Source organism: Orbicella franksi, chromosome 11 (assembly GCF_964199315.1).
Source record: "Orbicella franksi chromosome 11, jaOrbFran1.1, whole genome shotgun sequence".
Taxonomy (NCBI): Eukaryota; Metazoa; Cnidaria; class Anthozoa; order Scleractinia; family Merulinidae; genus Orbicella; species Orbicella franksi.
The window spans coordinates 2275001-2294961 of record NC_138155.1 but is presented as its reverse complement, the minus strand read 5'-3'; the positions used below and the strand labels follow the sequence as shown (position 1 = coordinate 2294961).

At 39.1% G+C, this 19961-nt stretch overlaps 2 protein-coding genes across 3 annotated transcripts in view; one reads left to right on the top strand and one right to left on the bottom strand.

Annotated features, from left to right (window-relative positions):
- The first annotated feature begins 83 nt into the window (after positions 1-83).
- LOC145460630 (copine-3-like) lies at positions 84-12744 on the top strand. 2 transcript variants are annotated; one of them, XM_081445504.1, is made up of 16 exons: positions 84-438; positions 1860-2039; positions 2913-2978; positions 3353-3430; positions 4027-4110; positions 4423-4512; positions 5082-5177; positions 5847-5933; positions 6557-6616; positions 7461-7594; positions 8139-8193; positions 8857-8908; positions 9605-9738; positions 10326-10489; positions 10628-10697; positions 11132-12744. In XM_081445504.1, exons 1-16 carry the CDS (start codon positions 310-312, stop codon positions 11261-11263), a joined length of 1611 nt encoding a protein of 536 aa, XP_081301630.1. In that variant the 5' UTR covers positions 84-309; the 3' UTR covers positions 11264-12744. The 2 variants fall into 2 exon arrangements, with proteins under 2 accessions (XP_081301630.1, XP_081301629.1); XM_081445503.1 differs by lacking the exon at positions 5082-5177 and adding an exon at positions 4929-5024.
- A 103-nt stretch (positions 12745-12847) lies between these two features.
- LOC145460631 (dol-P-Man:Man(7)GlcNAc(2)-PP-Dol alpha-1,6-mannosyltransferase-like) overlaps positions 12848-19961 on the bottom strand; it is a 10615-nt gene continuing 3501 nt past the window's right edge. Inside the window, exons 4-9 of the mRNA XM_081445505.1 lie at positions 19482-19676; positions 19231-19334; positions 18092-18318; positions 17593-17768; positions 15975-16053; positions 12848-15138 (exon numbers count right to left, since the gene is read on the bottom strand). Of these exons, the coding sequence (XP_081301631.1) occupies positions 14898-15138; positions 15975-16053; positions 17593-17768; positions 18092-18318; positions 19231-19334; positions 19482-19676 (1022 nt within the window). The 3' untranslated portion in view covers positions 12848-14897. The remainder of the gene's footprint in view (positions 15139-15974; positions 16054-17592; positions 17769-18091; positions 18319-19230; positions 19335-19481; positions 19677-19961) is intronic.

The following is a 19961-nucleotide window of genomic DNA, read 5'->3' as shown; positions in this document are numbered from 1 at the left end:
TTTATTTTGCGGATATTTTGCAGGAAAACTGCGTCAAGCCCCGCAACCCAGAAGGCATTTGGCTGAACTCTGACCCAGTCTCCAGCCGAGAAGAATCCCGAAGAGTTTGTCAGGGAGAAGTGTTGCTTTGCACGTACGATCAGTCTTGTATTTGCAAAGACTTGTACATTTTCTGGAGATCTTCACGCTTCGAGATTATATTCCTCACAGTGCTAAACGTCAACCACGTACGAAAAGTCTGCTGACAAACAGTCGGCTGACTTCATTGTCTGGTGATTCGCAGTCAAACAGAGACAAAAACATCTGGAAATGGCAGATTGTGTAACTCGCGTAGAACTTCATTTGTCCTGTAGAGGACTGCTTGATAAAGACACTACTTCAAAATCAGATCCTCTATGTGCCATGTATATTCAAGATGCACACGGAAAATGGGTAGAGGTAGGCGTGCTTCGTACGTGACTCACAACGTAATAGCTATAAATAAAGTTTGTATACTTTTAGGTTACCTTAGCTTAATGTTTTAAGCTTATACAAAATGTCCAAAGTTTACATGGAAGAGTTCATCTTGTGTGAAGCTTTGTTTAAGAGACAAACTCTAACCGTTGAAAAGTAAAGGCCAGCTCTAACTTATGGAATCCTAGGTGATCAGCTGGGAATTGATTGAAGAATTTATTAAAATTTAACAAGTTGTTTAGGCTTTAATCTTTAGTTAGATATCACCCTCTAGCGTTTGATTAATTTTATTAAACATTTCTTATTTCGATTTTTCTTTGTTTGGTTCTTCAGTTTCAGATTTGTCTATAAAATAGAGTAAGCAAAATTGTCGAAATTAAAATATCTGGTTTGAAAATGGTGAATTTACATAATACTAATATAGATAGAACCCTGCGCACACTCTGATTGCTTTCAAAAACCCATGTTTTATCAGAGTATAAAACATAGAAAAAGCGTGTTTTATTGCTTCTCGCCACATTACCTCTATATCTTAAAGCAAATGAAGAAGCCTAAGCCGTGTATTACACTGTGACAAAACACTCCGGTCATTTGAGAACACTCGAGAAATGTGTAGAAAACACTCGCCTGCGGCTCGTGTTTGTGTTTTCCTTGTGTTCTCAAATGCCAGTTGCATTTTATCACAGTATAATATACGGCTTATTTAAAGCATATTTTATTTTGATTTATCACTGAGCTGTACTGAGAGGTAATTTAAATTTTATAGTCATTGCACCAGAAAAAAACACTGTCTTAAAATTACATGCCTGTCAGGAAGTTTTGAAGACGGTGCTGTTTTATTGAAGGTGGCTGATTTTAAAATGCCATCAGTTTCTAAAGAATTGGAAGATCAGCCTAGTGGATGGATGAAGCAGTTGCAAGCAAGGATTAGTAGACAGTGATTTGCGCTGGTAGCCAGCTGCTTTTGACAACCCTTAAACTTATTTGTTAGTCAGCTGTTCATTTCAAACATGGCTAGTCCATCTATTTTTTATGATAAAAATCAATCGAAACAACAACAGCTAAACTGTAGGCTACTGACCATCTACGACACAATTTATAGTGAGTAGTGTTAAGGTAATAAGAGAACAGCATCTGTGGTAGAGTGCTAACTACATGTAGTAGATTTATACTAATAATTCCTGATCAGTTCAATTCTACCTGCAATCTGATTGGTTGAGTGACTGCAGACTGCATTCTGCATTTTACCCTCAGTTTACATTTTATCCTCAGTCTGCAGTGTGCAGTCCGCAGTCTGCGTTTTACCCTGAGCGGTAGTTATATACATGTAAAGCCTAGACTTGATTATATAAAAAAAAGTGGACACTTAAAACAGTAAAATGTCTTTTTCTTTTCCTGTCATATAGCATGCTAGAACAGAAAGAGTCAAGAATAACCTCAACCCTGATTTTGCCAAAGGGATTGTTGTGGATTACTATTTTGAGATGGTACAGAAACTCAGGTTTGCAGTTTACGATATCGATAATGAGACAAGTGCTCTGGGAGATGATGATTTTCTGGGTGACATGGAGTGTAATCTGGGTCAGGTATGGAAACTCTTGCTGACTAACACACTTTACAGAGTTACTTAGTGATGCCAAAGCAGAAACACAATTCTGAAAGATCAACAATAATTTTGCTTGTTCTCAGCTCAAAATATTTGGTAATTTAACTAGCCAAAAAAGGTTCTGCCAATTCAACCACAAAAAAATGGTTAAATGTTGGAAAGTGTCCTGTGAATTAAATTTCTCAAAATTGACTTAGAAATCCCACTCCCGTGGGGTAAACGGTACAATGTATAGATAGATTCCAGGACCAGACATAGTATACCATTTGAAAGACATTACTTGTGGGATACCATACCATACATACAGTTTGAATTGAAAAGCAATCAAAGTGAAAAATGAAAAATGTTTTAAAAAATATCTCACTCCTTGTATAGTTGAGGTACATTGTATACCTTTAAGCTATAGCTTAAATAATGCAGCTCTGTCCAAGAACTTTTTGCTGTTCAAATATGAGAAAAATTGACCAAATATTGAGCATGTAATGGTATTTGGTACCACATGGTACTCTTGAGAGTGAGAGGGTTAGGCACTTTCCTTAATGTTCAGGAGGTTTGGTGACCAATATAAGCTGGGACCAGCAGATTCATTAATATCTGGAGTGTAAACAAAGGCAGAGTTGGCATGGCTACCAAGTGCTGGGAACATGCATCTTCACAAATCCTCAAAAAGCAATGTAACTCTTAATTGACTTAACTACCAGTAAGGTACTTGACATAATTATTGTATATAAGCATGTTAAAAAAAGTTGATGATGATCCAACATTGAAGAGGAAAAAAAAAGATTCAATTTGGTTAATGGCATTGACCATTCTGCTCCATTTCTTTTGAATTCCCTGTTCTTATTTATTCAAGGTCGTATCAAAGAAATCATATTCAAAGACGCTGCAAATACATGGAAGGCAAGTTGGAACAATAACTGTGAGTATACATAATTCCTGAATTAGTAAATGCATACTGTTAATAGTTGTTTATTAACTAGTATTTTTATTAACAGTAGCTGAATGACGCCCAACGTGGGACACTGACTGTGCAACTTGACATGATTACCCACTGCTATTGTGGACTGCCTTTAGTGTATTTTATTAGTATTAAAAAAAATATATAGAATGTTCACTCATTGAAAGGGAAAAATAGTTCTTGTTTGTACTGATCAAGCCATCAAAAAATTTTAGATAGTGAGCAAAATGTCATTGTTTTTTTTTTCAGTTAAAAAGTGCCAGAATTTAAAAGTATAGAACTTGCATACTGTCTAATGTTTAAATTAATTTCTAATGCCATTTCTTTATACTTAGGTATATGCAGAAGAATTAAAAGGAGCTGGAAATGAAATAGTTCAGTTGACATTCAGAGCTTCAAACTTGGATAAAAAAGTACAGTATGAGTTTGATGTACTTTTAATTGATAATTAATCAACATTATTATAGTGTAATTAATTAGTTAACAATGATGATATACTATCATGCCTTGGTCATGAATGTAGGAAGCAGACGTGTAGTAAGCAGTGCATACTTGTATTTGCTATAAACTTATTAACAGTGCCTTTGGAATGAAGATAAATTTATACTAGTCTAATAGTTATTATCTTAGAACTGAAAAGAAATGTACTGTAGTGAATGGATCTAAATACAGTGCAATCAAGTTCTCTTAGTTTAACACAAAATGTAATGTTTTGTACTACTAACTGTAAAATTAATGTTATCTGTCGTGAGTGTTTGTAAATGCTTGATGTGTGTACATGTACTGTAGTCTGAGTGAGTTTGCCAGTTAAGAAGAATTGTTTGAAGCTGCAGCTGTAAAATTCCTTATTATACAACAAACTGTTAGCTGATTTGGCAATTTACTTGCATTAAGGTCATGCTTATTTATTAACGTGAATTTTTTACTTACTTTTGTTCAGCTAACTGTGGTTATTGAACAACACATTAAATATTAACAGTTTTTGACCGTGTATCATGTGCTTTCATAGGACTTTATGGGAAAGTCAGATCCTTTTCTGCAACTGTCAAAAGTGAAGAGTGATGGTGGAACCTTGCTTGTTCATCGAACTGAGGTGAGCTGGGTTGAGAGAAACGAAACAACAACAACAACAAACATACAAGGCAATGACTTTGACCCTGGAGGTGGTTCAATTGTCACATGTACACTGTATACGTTTGCTGACCTAAATACATGTACGTTTGTTGCTATGTCAGTTAGGTTTGGTTTGTGTGTTTCAGGTCACTGCAAGGATGCAATGGGTGGGGTGGGAGGTGGATCTGTAGATGAGGTATAAACAATGAACTGACCTGAGGGGTCTGATGATCAGCATAATAACTGAATAACAAAAATTAATGAGTTTTGCTAATTACCTGCTTTTCTGTAGGTTATCAAAAATAACTTGAATCCATCATGGCAGTCATTTAGCATCTCAGTTCAAACTCTCTGCAGTGGAGACTATGATGCAACAATTAAGGTAAGGCTACATGCATGTCTGCATTGTGTAAATATTATTAGAAAATATTTATTTAGTACATAATTGGATATGATCTTTATTTTTTAGAATGAGTGCCAGCAGTGAATGAGTAAAATTGGTTTTAGCATCAGAAAATAAATGTCTCATTTGCTAGGTACTGTGAGCAATGTTCTTTTAATCTAACAGACAGGAAAACATGAATAATAAAAAAATTATTATAAAAAAGCTGAAAGAAATGCCATCCAAAAGACAAAAATGAGTAAAATATGCCCCTCAGTCCTAGATGTACAATGAACGCTATCCTGCTGGTGATAACAGTCTTGCATTGACATGATGGGTATTGACTGATGTTAGGCTTAACCTTGCCTCCATAAAATGCTAACAATGACAATCATTTAATTCCATGACATAACCAGATTGGCTGTTACGACTGGGATCAAGATGACAATAATGATTTGATTGGTTGTGTGGACCTAACCGTACGACAACTGATTGATGCTAAAGAGTCTGGGGTATGTACATACGTACTGATGTTTTTTCTTTGGTCATTTTGTGTTTGACCGTGGCAGATTGATTGCTTTGATTATGATGACGATGGCAGTCATGACTTTATTGGGTCAAACAGTGCTACTCTTCGACAGTTGTTAGAGACAAAACAAAGTGGGGTAAGGTGATTAAGTTTTAGTGCAATGTACTATAGACAATCATTGTTATCAGATTAGGGGAGTGGGGCATAAAATTTTCCTGATTTGAACTCGGTAAAATCTCACAGTATTCCAGTTGTCTGTCTTCATGCCGGCATTCCACTGTCTGTAACATTAAGTGACTATAGTTAGGAGTGTGATACTTCCCCCTTAGGTGGGATGCTAGTCCATCCTCTGAATCACAAGTTTCCATGTGCCCCCCCCCCCCCCCCCCAGCCAGCACCCATCTATTTGGCTTGGTGGAAGGAGGTACAGTCTCCACCCAGCCAAAAGCAAAATGGAAACTGGCTAGGGGTGGAGTCAAGTGGGGCATATCTGCGAGAGAGTCTGCGAGAGAAAGTGGTTGCTCCAGTGATCATGATGAGGGATCCAACATGGACCAATAAATTAAAAGTTCAATATGCTACCCGTTAGGAGTACTTATACAATATCCCTATTAATTGGGTATAATTTTGTCCAAACAAGTTACAGGTCTACTTTATGTGAGTCTAGAGAACAGTTTCAAAATTGAAAATTGTGTACGTGTAAATGTGTCAGTTGCACTAATGTCAAATAAATAGAATCATCTACTTTTATCAATATTGTGCCTGGTAGTTAGATCTATATCTCGTGAAATGTGCTTTATTTCAGAAAGGGCTTGACTTAGTGAATGCCAAGAAAAAGCAAAAGAAGAAAGGATATGTGAACTCTGGAGTTCTGTACGTTGTCCAGTGTAATGTATGTAAACACACGTGCCTTGAAAACTGTTGAGTGTTAATGTGAGGTATGCTCTGTACATACATGTATCCTAGTGGAATGTGTGGTTCCACAAAAATATCCATACACCTAGTCCAAGGGGGGCTATTGGAAATACCATGAGGGAGTAGGTCTCAAAAGCCAAAATTGTAAATGGAAATGAAGCAAAAGTGGAATTTCCAGATGGATAAGGGAGGTGTATGAGGGGGTTCAAATTTAAAAAAAAAAAAAAAAACACTCTCCATCCGAGTGGTATGGATATCTTTTGGAAAACCATGATTTGAATCACTGGCTGTTAGAATTGATTCTAATTTTCATGGTATCCTTTATAACCAAGTGAAAGTCTTTCACATTTATGATGTGCTGTACCTTTCTTTGTCTGTGATTAGAAACCAATGAATGATGTAGTTGGAACGTTATATGGAAATAGCAAAAGCAGCCAAAATAAGCAACCAAATGTTCACTTGAATTGCAATAACACTGAACACTCTGACAAGGGTGACACAGAGCCTGTATTTCACTTAGCTGCAAAACAATAGCTTTGTCTTCTTTTATTTGTTTAATTATTGATCTCAAGTGAAGTAGGATTTTGTTATGTTCCCCAGATAACCAAAGTTCACACATTCTTAGATTACGTAATGGGAGGATGTCAGATTAACTTCACAGTAAGTAATTAGATGTTGAACTTCAACCAGCATTTGACTAGCAAGTTTGTAATGTAGGGTTTAGGAATGGAGGAGACTTGGACAATGTTCCTTGCCTCCTCCCTGTAACAATAGTGGTGGAACTTTGGAAAACAAGAGCAACAACAATCTTTATTTGTGCTCTCTCTCAGGTCTACTAGTTACACAAAATATAGCTAATAAAATATAGCTAGTGTACTGGCTGCCTGGAATAACCAAAGTGGCTAGCAGAGCCAGGCAGCCAGTTGGCATCAGCGTTGAATGAAAATAAATTACAGGTCAAAAATGACTGGAAAAGAAGAGAAAAAAGTTTTCAAAATGCTATTAGTACGCTTTGGGGAAGTCTGAAATAATTGTATTTACATGTAAGTATAAAATATTAATATGATAGAAGCACACAAAAGTGGAAAAGTGGATTTCCCATTTCTTTTAACCCACTGGTAAAAGATAAAAGGTAAAAGGTAAAAGTCTGTATATGAGGCAAGTGACCTAGCAGGCTGGAGCTTATCCCGGTTTGTAAAGCATGAAGTGACTAGGGGTATTTCTACTCCCCCCTGGACGGGATGCTAGTCCATCGCAGTGTTACCCTAGCGCTGAATCTGCCGGTACCCATTTATACACCTGGGTGGAGAGAGGCACTGTGAGAGTAAAGTGTCTTTCCCAAGAACACAACACAATGTCCCTGGGTGGGGCTCGAACCTGGACTCGAATCAGAGATGATTGCACTAATCATGAGGCGGCCACTGTGCCTCCAAAAATCCCACTGGTAGTTTCACCTAAAGGTTGGACATTTTGGTTACAATTTCGTTTTGTTGGTTTAACACAGGTTGGTATAGACTTCACAGCATCTAATGGTGATCCAAATCATCCCCAGTCATTGCACTATATGAATCCCTATGAACCTAATGAGTACGTCAAGGCTCTGGTGGCTGTGGGAGAGGTCTGTCAGGACTATGACACGTGAGGCTCAGTTTTTATGTTGTCTACTTGTAATAACTAATAATAATCAGGACGCTCGACTAAATTTTGCTTGGCTTAAAAGTTAAAGCAATTCTGTTGAAGGCTGTCTGACAATTTATAGGAATCCATTTGGAAGTAATGATGAACAAGTGAGAAGTTGGAAAATTGATGTACACTGTTCTGAGCTCTCTTTTTTGTTAACCTGCAAGTAGGCTTTTTTGTTTGTGTCAGGGGGCGAGAGCAGCTAAGGTGCAAGAGACACATACACTCAAAGTTCCCCTCCACCCTGTTCGTAAACTTGCTCGCTGGTGCGACAAATTGAAAAGCCAGAAAGCAGTGGTTTAGTGCAAAATCCAAACACTAGAACCTGCTCGTGTCCAATCATTTTCTAAAAAAAGTTTTAATTTGGGTTGCTGTGATGTTTTGATTCTGATCAGTCTAGCTAGAATCAGATTTTTTATTTTTGTGACACTGATGTATTTGGATTAATTTTAGTAAGTTTCAAAATATTAACACTGTCTTTTGCTTACATCTTATTTTGAAGGGACAAGTATTTTCCAGCGTTAGGATTTGGAGCAAGAATACCTCCAGCGAATCAGGTAAAGGGTGACGAAGCTCTTCAGTCACAGCCTCTGGGATGACACAAATCCAGGTTCCAGATAGCTATAGGAGAATCTTTGTTTACAATAATTGAATGAGCATAGCATGATTAACAGTCCCAATGAATTTGAGTTCGATTTAATGAATATTTTTTTGTGCTACATGTACGCCGGTTTAAAAACTCGAAATTTTACAAAGAATGTATGAGCTCATTAGCACTTTAACCACCCAAAAATTTGCAGTTTTTGAAAGCCAATTTCTCCTCGAATATTACACCCAAACAGCCAAACATTTCACCAGTTGCTAAGTTTCAAAAGCTCTTTAAATGTTTGGAGTCAATTTGTGTCTAGAATAATGCCTTCTTTGCCAAAAGTCGTATGTTAACGAGGAAAAATGTGAACAATGACGTCAGCAAAGGTTCTCCTATATAGCTATACAAGGAATTGTGAAAGCTATCATTTTGAGTGTTAGCACTTCGTCAGAGTAAAGTGATTTGCTCTGATAAAGGACTAACGCTCAAAACATCCGCAGCTTTTTAAATTTGCTACAGAGATCGATTTCTCTTTATCAGCTTGAGCTTGTTGTGCACTGTTTTTAAGTACATGTACAAAAGATAACTGTTTCTTCAACTGATTGAGTTTATTTTGTGATTGTCCTCTTAGGTTTCCCACGAGTTTCCGTTAAATTTCAACCCCACCAACCCGTATTGTCACGGTAAGGAAAAATTCGAAACTTTGATGTGATATCTCAGTTATGATTCACAATGTTCACCTTGAATGTCAAGTCTCCGCTGGCGTTACCTTTGCTTTAACTCCGTAATATCTGCGCTGTTGATAGTTTGTGGTCGATGGAAGTGGTTATTTTTCCTTCCAATTCCATCCAATTTGGCAAACGGCTTAGGGCTTGTCCACAGTACGCCAGAGAAATTTGAAAACGATGGTTTCACTCTGAAAACGCATCAAATGTTTTGCGTCCACACTACGCCGGAGAAATTTTGAAAACGCAACAATCACTGGCAGGGTCATTTTGGATATATGCTTGAGGAAAGCTCTAGCAGGGAAATCACATTATTACCTTGATTTCATCGTTTTCGAAAAGCATCGTTTTCAAAATGTTTTCCGTCCACACCAAGACGTGAAGCCGGCGTTTTCAGATTCCTCCGGTTTGAAGAGCATTTTCGAAAAGTTCCGTTTTCGTGACGGAGTAGTGTAGACGGTAGACCTAACCGTAGAAATAAATTGCTGTTGTGTTTTCAAATTTCTCCAGTGTAGTGTGGAGGGAGCCTTAAAACACGTTAATCAAAATATCCAAGTACAATAATGATAAACAAAACAAACCGTCCGATATTTAGGCTGGTCTTAAACAATACCCATGTAAAAGTACAAAACTGTTTTCTCCTATCTTGTACAGGTATCCCCGAAATCGTCGCTGCGTATCAGAACTGTATTCGTCAAGTGCAACTTTATGGCCCGACCAACGTCTCGCCGATCATCAATCACGTGGTTAGATTTGCCGAGCAGGCGGCCAAGGAAAACACAGCGTCGGTATGTACAATGCAGTGTCAGTGATCCTTATCTAACTTCTCCTTACAGTAACGGCACATTGTTAAGCAAACAAGTGATGAGAATGAAGCAATTCGTCACGATGTAACTGCGCCATCAAGTAGTGCTAGTAATTTGTTTAAGGGCGAACATAAAGCACAGAACAGTGATATCTGTGTCGGGACCGACTTGGCCATCAGGCCCGTGTTCACTTGAATCTACGGGTTTCATACAACGTGAAGACACGTGGTGTATTTCTACCCCCACTCCGCCTGGATGAGATGCTAGACTATTGCAGGCGTACCCCTTCCCCTAAGATTTTAAATTAAAATTTCGGCGCTGTTGGGCACAGAAGAAGAGAAGCAGTACATAAGTAGCCTGCGAGCAAGCTCTCTTGGGGTGGGGGGAGCGGAAGGAACTTGCTCGCAGGCTACCAAATGACAGCGGTACGAATTTCTTCTTCAGACATTTCTTTACAAAATGTTTCTTTTCTCAAGGAACGGCCGTAAACGACTACACTTCACCTTGGAGACCTTGACCAACTTTATTTACATGTTGAAGTAAATCGTTTTCATCTTATGTCTTTACAGCAATATTACGTTCTGTTGCTATTGACTGATGGTGTGTTGTCAGACATGGAGGACACAAAAGCCGCCATTATCAAAGCGTCTCGTCTCCCCATGTCCGTGATTATCGTTGGAGTAGGTCAAGCTGATTTCAAGGATATGAACGAACTTGATGCTGATGAAGGAAGGTGAGGTTACAACGAGTTGAACAGCGTTCAATAAAGAAGCAGTTTCTTTTCACCAACCAAACTGTCTTAAATGTTTTCGTGGTTACAACTTGACCTTATCTGTGAGAACAAACATAGATTTTTGTTTTATTTCTTCAGGCTGAGATGTGGCCATCATTACGCTGACAGGGACATTGTACAGTTTGTGCCTTTTAGAGAATTTAAAACGGTTAGTTTGACTTTCTGTTCTGTCAAAAACGTTTTGTGACAGCTTGTGAGTTGGAACGGTATTGTACGTGACCAGGCCTAACAGCAGCGCACAAAGTGAGCTTTACGTTACTTAAATAGTCACGCCATACTTCTTTCCTAAAAAAGCCTTGCGTGGTGATTCAAATAATGGCTGTGTATGCGACTTAAACAAAGTCAGAAATTATTAGGACAGTGAGTTGACCGAAACCTTATCAGAGACTAGTGTCACGCAAATCGCGCGTGATTAATGACATAACCGTCGATGTCATCAGAAACTGATTTCTCTTCATAATGCCAATTTCAAAGTCAGGCGTGCGAGGAAATTTAATTTACTTGACCCTGATCTCATGGCTTAAAACCTAGTTGTAAAAAGTTTCTGTGTAGGTCTCATACTATTCCGTTCATTTTCAACAGCAATCTCCAGCAGTTCTTGCTAAACACGTGTTAGCGGAAATACCCAAACAAGTTCAGGAGTACTTCAGCAAGAAGGGCCTCGCTCCCATGCCACCAAAAGGACCAGCTCCTCCCTCCTTGGGAGCTCTTTAGTGTCTCAGTTTGACTTCATTCGTGCAACTTCGGTTAATCGAACTCACTCGATTCCATTAATGTGGTTCACTGTAAGCTATATTACCAACAGCTTTCATAGTTTTTACCGTTATTAGCGAGATATTGCAGAAAAGCGCGACAGCGTGTCTTAAGATTGAATCTAAACGTCGCCGGTTTCCTATTGAATTTTTCACCGTAACGACCGTTCGTTATGAGCTGAAATTAGGTGCGGTTCTTTTATCAGAAAAAAATGTGCAGTCTGAAAAAGCTGGAGAAATGGGTAGGATCGCCGAGTTTGTTCGTCATAGCCGGATGTTTGCTATACCGGAAGTCGCTTAACCGGGGTTGCACGTCATTTAAGCATTTTACTTTAAGCTGCGTTTTAGATCTTTTTCATAATACCAGGAATTAAATTATTAGTCGCATTATCTGTAATATTTTATCTATACTTAAGAAATTTCAATGGGTGACTAGACACAAACAAGGAAGGGCTGTGTGTAAAGCGCTGATTTGATTTTTTTGTTGTTGTTGTTGAATATAATCACGAAGCCAGCCTAACATTCATTTCCTTTCCGAGAGCGCGATGGACACGTGACTGATTGCGCACGAGTGAGATCAGTCCCGTCTCTCGCCCCATGCCTCTACCAATCTATTCGTTTCCAGAGGCCACGATCCTTTTGGTCAGCAGTCGAGACCTCCGGGTGAAATCAGGTGAGCCAGCATTAATCACAGCTGTTACTTTCTCCACGGACTTTTAGAAACCTTTATTGAACCTGAACGCATGCGCTCGATGAAACTGGAAACAGGATTATTTGAATCCAGTTTTCGATTCGAGCCTTCGTTGACTGTAACGAAAACGCAAGGGCTCTGGGAACGAGAGTGTGTCTTCATGAGTTCTCGGAAAGAAAACGACTGCTGCGCAGGCTCATAGCCACGATAGCATATTCGAATGTATCCATATTGCATTCGTACCAAATATAGGTACTTATAACGTATCACACAAAATTGGTGAAATTTCTCACGAGATCAAAACTTAGAGAATATTATCGCTGTTCATGTTTTGATAGAATCATAACACTAATGAACGTTTGGGAAGAACGAGGAAATCTGTGGACTCGGATTTCCAGTCGCTGTTTTAAGTTGTTTCAATGTTTTTAGGAGTGTTTTTAGGAGTGTTATTGGTTTGAATTATGATTTGTTTCTATAATGTAACTTTAATTTTGCACGACGCATTAACTTGTTACAAAGCACCCCCCCCCCCCTCCCGCCACCCCCTACACATTCTTAGAATTATGATAATATTCGACAGAAATTTTGGAGCAGGAAAATCGCTATTCGATTTTTGTCTCATTTAAAGAATTTCTATCCGTTATATGCACAAATAATGCAGTCACAATCACAATTTGCGTATTATACAATCTGCTGTACCGAATTAGTACACCAGCATTAGGATCAACAAATAAAATTCATGAATTAAAGTTGCTTTCTGTGTATTAACTGCACAGTGCCTCCTGTCAGTCACTGTACCGTTTTTCGCTGGAATTTTGAAAGCGCAGTGAAGAACATGAGCCTTCCTTTTATCCTTTTCGCCCTCGATCTTTTTGGCCTACCGACCGAAATTTCATTAATAGCCTGGGTACGAGGATGTACATTCTGGTGATCAGGCGTATAAATAGCTTCTCTTAAGTTTGGCTGCGAGGCATCCTTGTCCAAATTGACGCGGGCGAAGCGACAATTCATAGCGGAATAGCTCTGGAGATAGGAAAGGTCGCCTTGTTTGTTTCTGCGGTTACGGTTGTGTTGACCTGTGTTGGAGAAGTCGCGCGTGATGGAAGTTCTACATTTGGAACGCGGGGACTTCACGGTTGATTGCTTTGAGTGATAATTCAATTATCCTCGTAACTTTATTCAACTGCTCGCTGTTTAGCCCAAAGTTGTTCAGATTGAAAAAATCTTGACGGAGCTCAGAGAAGATAACTTTTAAAGTAGAAACTACCGATATCAAACAGAAGGCAAGTCAGCTGAATCCATTCGTTCGAGTTTTGACGTGCAGATAAGCGCGACTCTCAAAAGGAAAAAAAAAAACTCGAAAACTTATAAGAGTGCTTCGGCCGGCCCTTGCATTAAAAGTTCACGCGAAGTAGTTGTGCTGGTGAATCCCTTGAAAGGGAAGCTTTTATTTAAATCGATTAAGGTACCAAAATTTGGTGAGGGGCGATTTTTTTAGGGTATATCGGTTTCAATACTGGACCATGGCCAGCAGTGAAGGAGTTATCTATTCTTCGCTCCGACGAAGGGCTAACGCTCGAAACGTCAGCTTTCGAATCTCTACGGTGGCCAATTCACATTATCAACCCAGTTGATAAAACCAAATTATCTTGTTATGTTCCCAACCGACGCAGCACCACAGTTTCTTTAGAAACTTACTCCCTCTATTCCATTGTTTAGAGGGTTCATTGTACAGACTTCGGTAGAGGGCTATTGTTTAGAGGTCGCTATAGAGTGGCGCAACTTTAAAACTTTTCATAGCTTTATTCATTTGTTTACGCTGTGCATCAAGAAACATGGCGCCTTTTGCTGGTCCAGTGCCAGGATTACCACAACAAGAAGGATGGATCCAGGGATGGATTCCGGAATGGATTCAGGCGGCCGTGGATACCTACAAAGCCTGGTAACAAGCTGCCCTAAATAGTCCATTCATCTTGGCATTTTTCCTGGCATTTTCTCCTTTCATTCTGATCCTGGTGATCTTCATGTTACCGGTGATTATCATCTTGATCTGTGCACTGAGCACTGCACTTGTCTGTTTCCTAACGGTGTGCTTCTTCTTCGCTTGCGGAACTTCCGGTGTATTTATTCACCGTGACGTTCGGCTTCTTCTTCATGATGTTCGTCATATGGCCATGGAGACTCGAGCTAGTGGTCCATCGCATCCAGCGGTTGTATGTCAACATCATGTTTGTTCCGCCCTTCGACTTGTTACCGCAGACTTAAGCGAGAAATCTGTAAAGTATTCACCAAGTGCATCCACCAGGACTATAGTGGTGAAGCTTTACGACACTACGACTACCACTACTAAGATTTGCGACGGTCTATAAACACTGAAAGCTTGGAACATTTCTTAAGCAGATTTTGTTGTTGTTCATTTTATTACAAGTTGGATCAAGGCAGGTTTTCTAAAATTTAACACCCCCAACCTCCAAACCCCATTGACCACCCCCACTCCCAACTCAATTTTAAATAAACCGAAGCTCTAGATTCAAGTTCTGTTGTCTTCATCTTAAATCATTTAGTAATTTTGTTAAATTTAATTTCACGGCAAATACCTGCAAGGGAGGAGTGCGACTTGCGATGGATTAACATTCATGAATTTGAAAAGCAATAGCTCTTCTTCGTTCTAGCGCTTTTTAGCACACCGATTGTCCATGTAGTTTTGTGACTGATCATTCCATGCATTATAAATTAACAGTAGAAAGCCGTGAAATGGGGTCATCTCCTCTTTTGCAAATTAACCTACAAGTCGACATTGTAGATAAATTCTAATATATTATTTAGTTTCTATTTCAGGCCCAAAAGCTAAATCGTTCTGCTTCCTAACTCTACACACTCTTCAGCTACATTTTCACATGAAAGTTCACGTCCTTTCTTTGTCAGGTTTTCTCCAGTTCCGTCTTTCCAGAATACAAATTTTAGTCGACATGACTGGAAAAACAAAAGGAAAACGTTTAAAATCAAATGCCATTCTGTCGAATCCTTCCACTTTGTCCAGTAGTAAATGCGAGCGCTCCATTCTGATGCAGGGTGGTTCGGTCAGAAGGTGTGAGAAGATCAGCATTTCAGGGCCTCCTTCCATCAGACCTTCCGTTTTGGAATACCTGGAAAGAAGCAAGAAACACGATCATTTAAAAACAACCCAGTTGACGCCTATTATTCGGTTTCAACAGAAAACCTATCTCGTCTCAACGTTACGCCACCCATCAAAATCTATTTGAAAGAAATCTATTAAACACGAAAGACCGTGTTTGACGACAATTCTAAACACCGAGAAGAGAGTTGAAATTACGACAAGCATCGGAGTATTTGTGACGAACATCGAGGTTTTTGGAAATGTGCTTAAACGATGTCTTGAGTGTTTGATATATCTTCTCAATCGCAACTAAAACTAAGGAGAACACGTAGAAAGATAATCGTATAGATCTATGCTAATTAAGATCAGATAACCCTGCAAATACTGTCACGCTCGTGAGTTCGTTTGTTTAAACTTGATGAATTATTAATGAGTTTAAGAAGCTAGTAGACCAATTTTGATATATTAAAATTCAGCCTAAAACAACAGACCTCAGTACGAGGCTCCGGGGAATAACTACAGAGTTTGTGGGGTTTTATCCTCCAGAGCCTCTTGCTGAGGTCTATTGTGTTAGACTGAATTTTAATATATCGAAATTGGTCTATTTTCAGTGTATAACTTCCGGTCACCTATCAAGTTGGACTTTATACTAGTTATACAGTGTTAACTAACAAAAAACCCTCACCTCCTAGTCTTTCCAGACCTACGGTTAGTTTACGAACAGCGCGAAAAACGGCAAGAAGAAAAATTAGGGGAGCAGTGTGGAGAGCTAAACACCCAAAACACCTCTCTCCTAATTATTTTTCCCCCCATTCACCCGCGCTGCTCCCCAAACAACCGAAAGCCTGGAGCAAGTTTCCTCACCTCCATAATGGATTAATTTCTCCAAACCGAGAAATGCCAGTTTGAGCTGCAGCAACAGAAATATGAACATGGCACGGTTCTATGGACAAACAAGGAGATTGAGTTTACTCGTTTTTTTCTGTCTCTCCTTTCACGCTCACTCTGCGTTCACAAAAGTCTAGAGACAAGACTTCGTGAAGTTGTACAGCTAAGAGTTTCAACAGCTGTGGTGCTGCTGCAGTGCTGCTGTGGTGTTCCTGTGGTGGTACAACTTTTGTATTTCTAACTGACCCCTACTGAAGAGGAACCAGAGGAAAAAAAAAGTTGTTCACCTGCAGTTTACTCTCACAGTGCCTGTCCACCCAGGTATATAAATGAGTACTGAAAAATTTAATGCTGGGGTGATACTGCAATGGACTAGCATCCCATCCAGAGAGCGGTAGAAATATTCCTAGTCGCTTCATGCCACTGGGATAAGCTCAGGCCTGATGGTCCAATTGGCTTGTATGCAGACTTTACCTTTACCTACTTCCAGTTTACTTCTAAAATGTAACCTTCATTTTTTAACTGTTGAAATTCCAACCATCTCAGTTAAGTTGCAATGGTTTTACCTCCTAAAAAGTACACTTATGTTACAAGGTATTAACACTAGTGCATTGATTCTTTATTTTTTTATCAATGCTACATAGAGAATACTTCAAACTGCCTTGTGCATACCCAGCCAAAAAGAAACCCTGTAAGAAGTGTCTTGCCCAATCAGGGCTCGAAATTGCGACTCACTGGTCGCCAATGCGACCAAAAATTGAGCACTGGCGACTCGCGTTTTGTCCGATAACTAAAGAAAACCACGACACAACTTTTGTTTTTAAATCTTTATATTAGGAAATCAATCGGATATGGTAGCTAGTATACAACTCACCTTTCCGTCCCCAGTAAAATAATGTCTGAATATTTTATTACAAGATAATCGAAAAAATGGAATGAATTTCGACACGTCGATACTGCGTTCACGGCGCGCCACATTGTTTCAGCGGCTTCCTCTGAAACTGGGATCGCAGGCGCACTTCAACACCATGTGCTTTTCATTTGCCGCGAAAATGGCGGCAGATACCAATCAGTTGAAGGAATTACGTGAGCGAAAGGCGTCGTGGAAAGCAAGTCGAAAATAAAGAACGGCATTTCGAAGAAGTAGCAAATGGAAAATACGCAAGGACCCGTGTTTGTCTCACAATGAAAACCACGGACTTAAAACGTTTTATGCCTCGCTTCATTTAAAATGACTGTGGAGACAACCATCACCTTCCGACCAGAGACATATCACCTGAGAATAATGGTAGCTTTATAACTAAGTGTTACTCGTGTTATTTTTAATTGTTTTCGCTCTTCAATTGTGACTTTCTCGCATGCAAAGTAACGTATAAAATCGAGTTCTTGTGTAAGTCATATATAAAATAAGTTGGCGACCAAAATTTACGATCTGGCGACCAAAATTTTTCCGTTAGTCGCCAGCTGGCTTCAGAACGAAAAAGTTAATTTCGAGCCTTGCCAATGACATCATGACTTAGATTCGCCTTCTGGACTAAGATTTACTGTAGTGACTTATAGAGCCCTATGCCTAAACAGATATTTTCCATTATACCTGTATGGTTCTCCTGCAGCTTGTGAAGTCTTTGCAATGCCACTCCTCCGGGGTAATTATTATGGGATATCAACAGCAGCAATCCTGTAACCAAACAGTTACTGAGGAGTCCCCCACAAGTAATTAGTTTGATCCCAAGGGACACAAATGACCTCCATTTGGCTTCATTCTTGTTTCTTTAGAAACAAAAACAAATAACAAAAAAATTAACTGGACATTTTGCATGCAATCTCATATTACAGCTTTTTACATTCTTTGTGATAAACAAAATACAAGACTACAAGCAGTTTCTTTTCTTTTTTTTTCTGTATTTTCCTACATTTTTCATGCTCTCTTTCAAGCTTCGCTGGGCGCACTAACAAACAGAGGCCTGAGTAAGAAAGCGAGAGATAATAGCAGAAAAAAACATGTCTCAAGGATTACTTAGATCGGAGAAGATTAAGACATTTTTTTAATGGTTACTTCCACAATGTAAAATACTTCAACTGCAAGAACTTACATGAAGCTCAATCCACAGGCTGCAACTGCATTAAACACAGGAATGACATAAATAATAAAACGAAGTTCTTTGTGAGGAAGAAATGAATATAGGAAGACAAAACCAACACATGGTGCAGCTAGTGTCCAGGTCCTCCTGTCCCTCCACAGCCCCAGAGGGACCAGAATGAGGCCAAATAACAAACATCTGGGAAGAACAGAGTAGAAATACCAAAGGAAAGGAGATGTCTGGCACTTGGTGAAGGAAATTTGTTTTAAATTACATGTAATAACTCCTTTAGCACAAATCTATCTCTCTGGAATGCATCAAGAGCCTACAGTGATGCCAGACACATGAATATCATTTAAAACAACCTGAAATAACTGCAGTACTTTTATACCCGGGGGGGGGGGGGGGTTTCTCCCTTTTATGGGCTATATAGGTCTGTGCAGTTCCAAAGGGTGTGTGTTTTAGCTGATAGTTTGGTCGGAAGAAAGGTATCAATTTTTGACCATTTTGGTCTCAAATAGGGTATGGTTTTTGTACTCTAGTCTTGAATTGGGTATGTTCTTTAGAAGAAGTTATCATACCCAATAAAAACAAACAAACATTGCCTTTAACATTGGTCTGAACTAGGAAGGTAATTACAAGGTAGACCAGTCTGAAACAGGGTACTGATTTAAGGATCAAGTCTTAAATAGGGTATCAAATCTTTTAATTAGGTCATAACCAGGGTAGGGAAAATCATAGATTTTGGTCGTAAATAAAGTAGGGTTTTGGGAAGTAAGCCGCATATTCCTCCTATTTTTACTCCAGGTGTTACACGTGCTTAGAAGATGCATGTACATGTGTCTAAAGGCAGCAAAATCCGAGATACAAAACCCCTCAACTTGTCGCGCAATATTGTTTCATTGCAAGTTTTGGGTCGACGTTTCGTGTTTTTCACCTTGCGTGATCAACTTGTTGTGCAACAAAAACATTTGTTGCAGGTTGAAGAAAAGTAGAGTGCGGGTCTACTTTGAGCAACAAATCTTGGCTTTGTTGTTCGTTTTTCATCAAACTCACAACTTGTCACATAACAGATTTGTTCATGTTGTGCAACAAGTTGAGGATTTTTGTATCTTGTATTTTGCCACCTAAGTTATCAAAGGAAAAGATACACCCCAGTTTGAGCTTTTGTTCTGTATTGTGTTATACCACAGCACTGCTCCTTCAGGCCACAGGAACCTTCTCCAAAATAATGAATCCACAGAAACAGTTAGGGCTAGGAAAAAAAGAAAGTTTGCCACTCAAACTAACAACAGTAACAAACTTCTCAACTTTTTCATTGATAAATTTGTCACCAATCTGAATAGTTCTCAACTGTTTTTTTTTTTTTAAAAAAAGAAATGTCTCCCTGTACTGTTCTCACCTAAAGCACTAATGCCTGCCAGACCTGCGTGACAGAATCCTATGAGTAGAGACAGACGTCTCGTTACAAGCTCCAGTAGTAAAATTAGACCCAGTAAAATGCACAGCTCCGATCGAAAGATGATAATGGCAAATGCTGAAGTCCAAATAAATTTTGAATGACAATGATCAAGCCAGTACTGGAAAGCAAGAAGCACTGTAGAAAAAAAAAATTAAATAAAATGTAAGTAAATACGTTTGGTAGTGGGAAGCCTGCTCACCACATGGTTTGCACACTAGACTCTGGATTGGGTAGTCCACATTCGAACCCCAGCTGGGGACATTGTGTTGTGTTCTTGGGCAAGACGCTTTACTCTCACAGTAACTTCCTCCACCATGGAGTAAATTAAATGGAGACCAGCAAATTTAATGCTGAGGGGTTTGCCCTGTGACGGACTAGTTAACATCTCATCTGGGCGGGGATTAGAAATACTCCTTGTCA

Coding starts and splice junctions, on each gene's coding strand:
- LOC145460630 (XM_081445504.1), top strand. CDS start 310: ATGGCAGATTGTGTAACTCGCGTAGAACTTCATTTGTCCTGTAGAGGA. Junction 3,431..4,026: donor CTTCAAACTTGGATAAAAAA/GTACAGTATGAG, acceptor GTGCTTTCATAG/GACTTTATGGGAAAGTCAGA. Junction 10,698..11,131: donor CTTTTAGAGAATTTAAAACG/GTTAGTTTGACT, acceptor CATTTTCAACAG/CAATCTCCAGCAGTTCTTGC.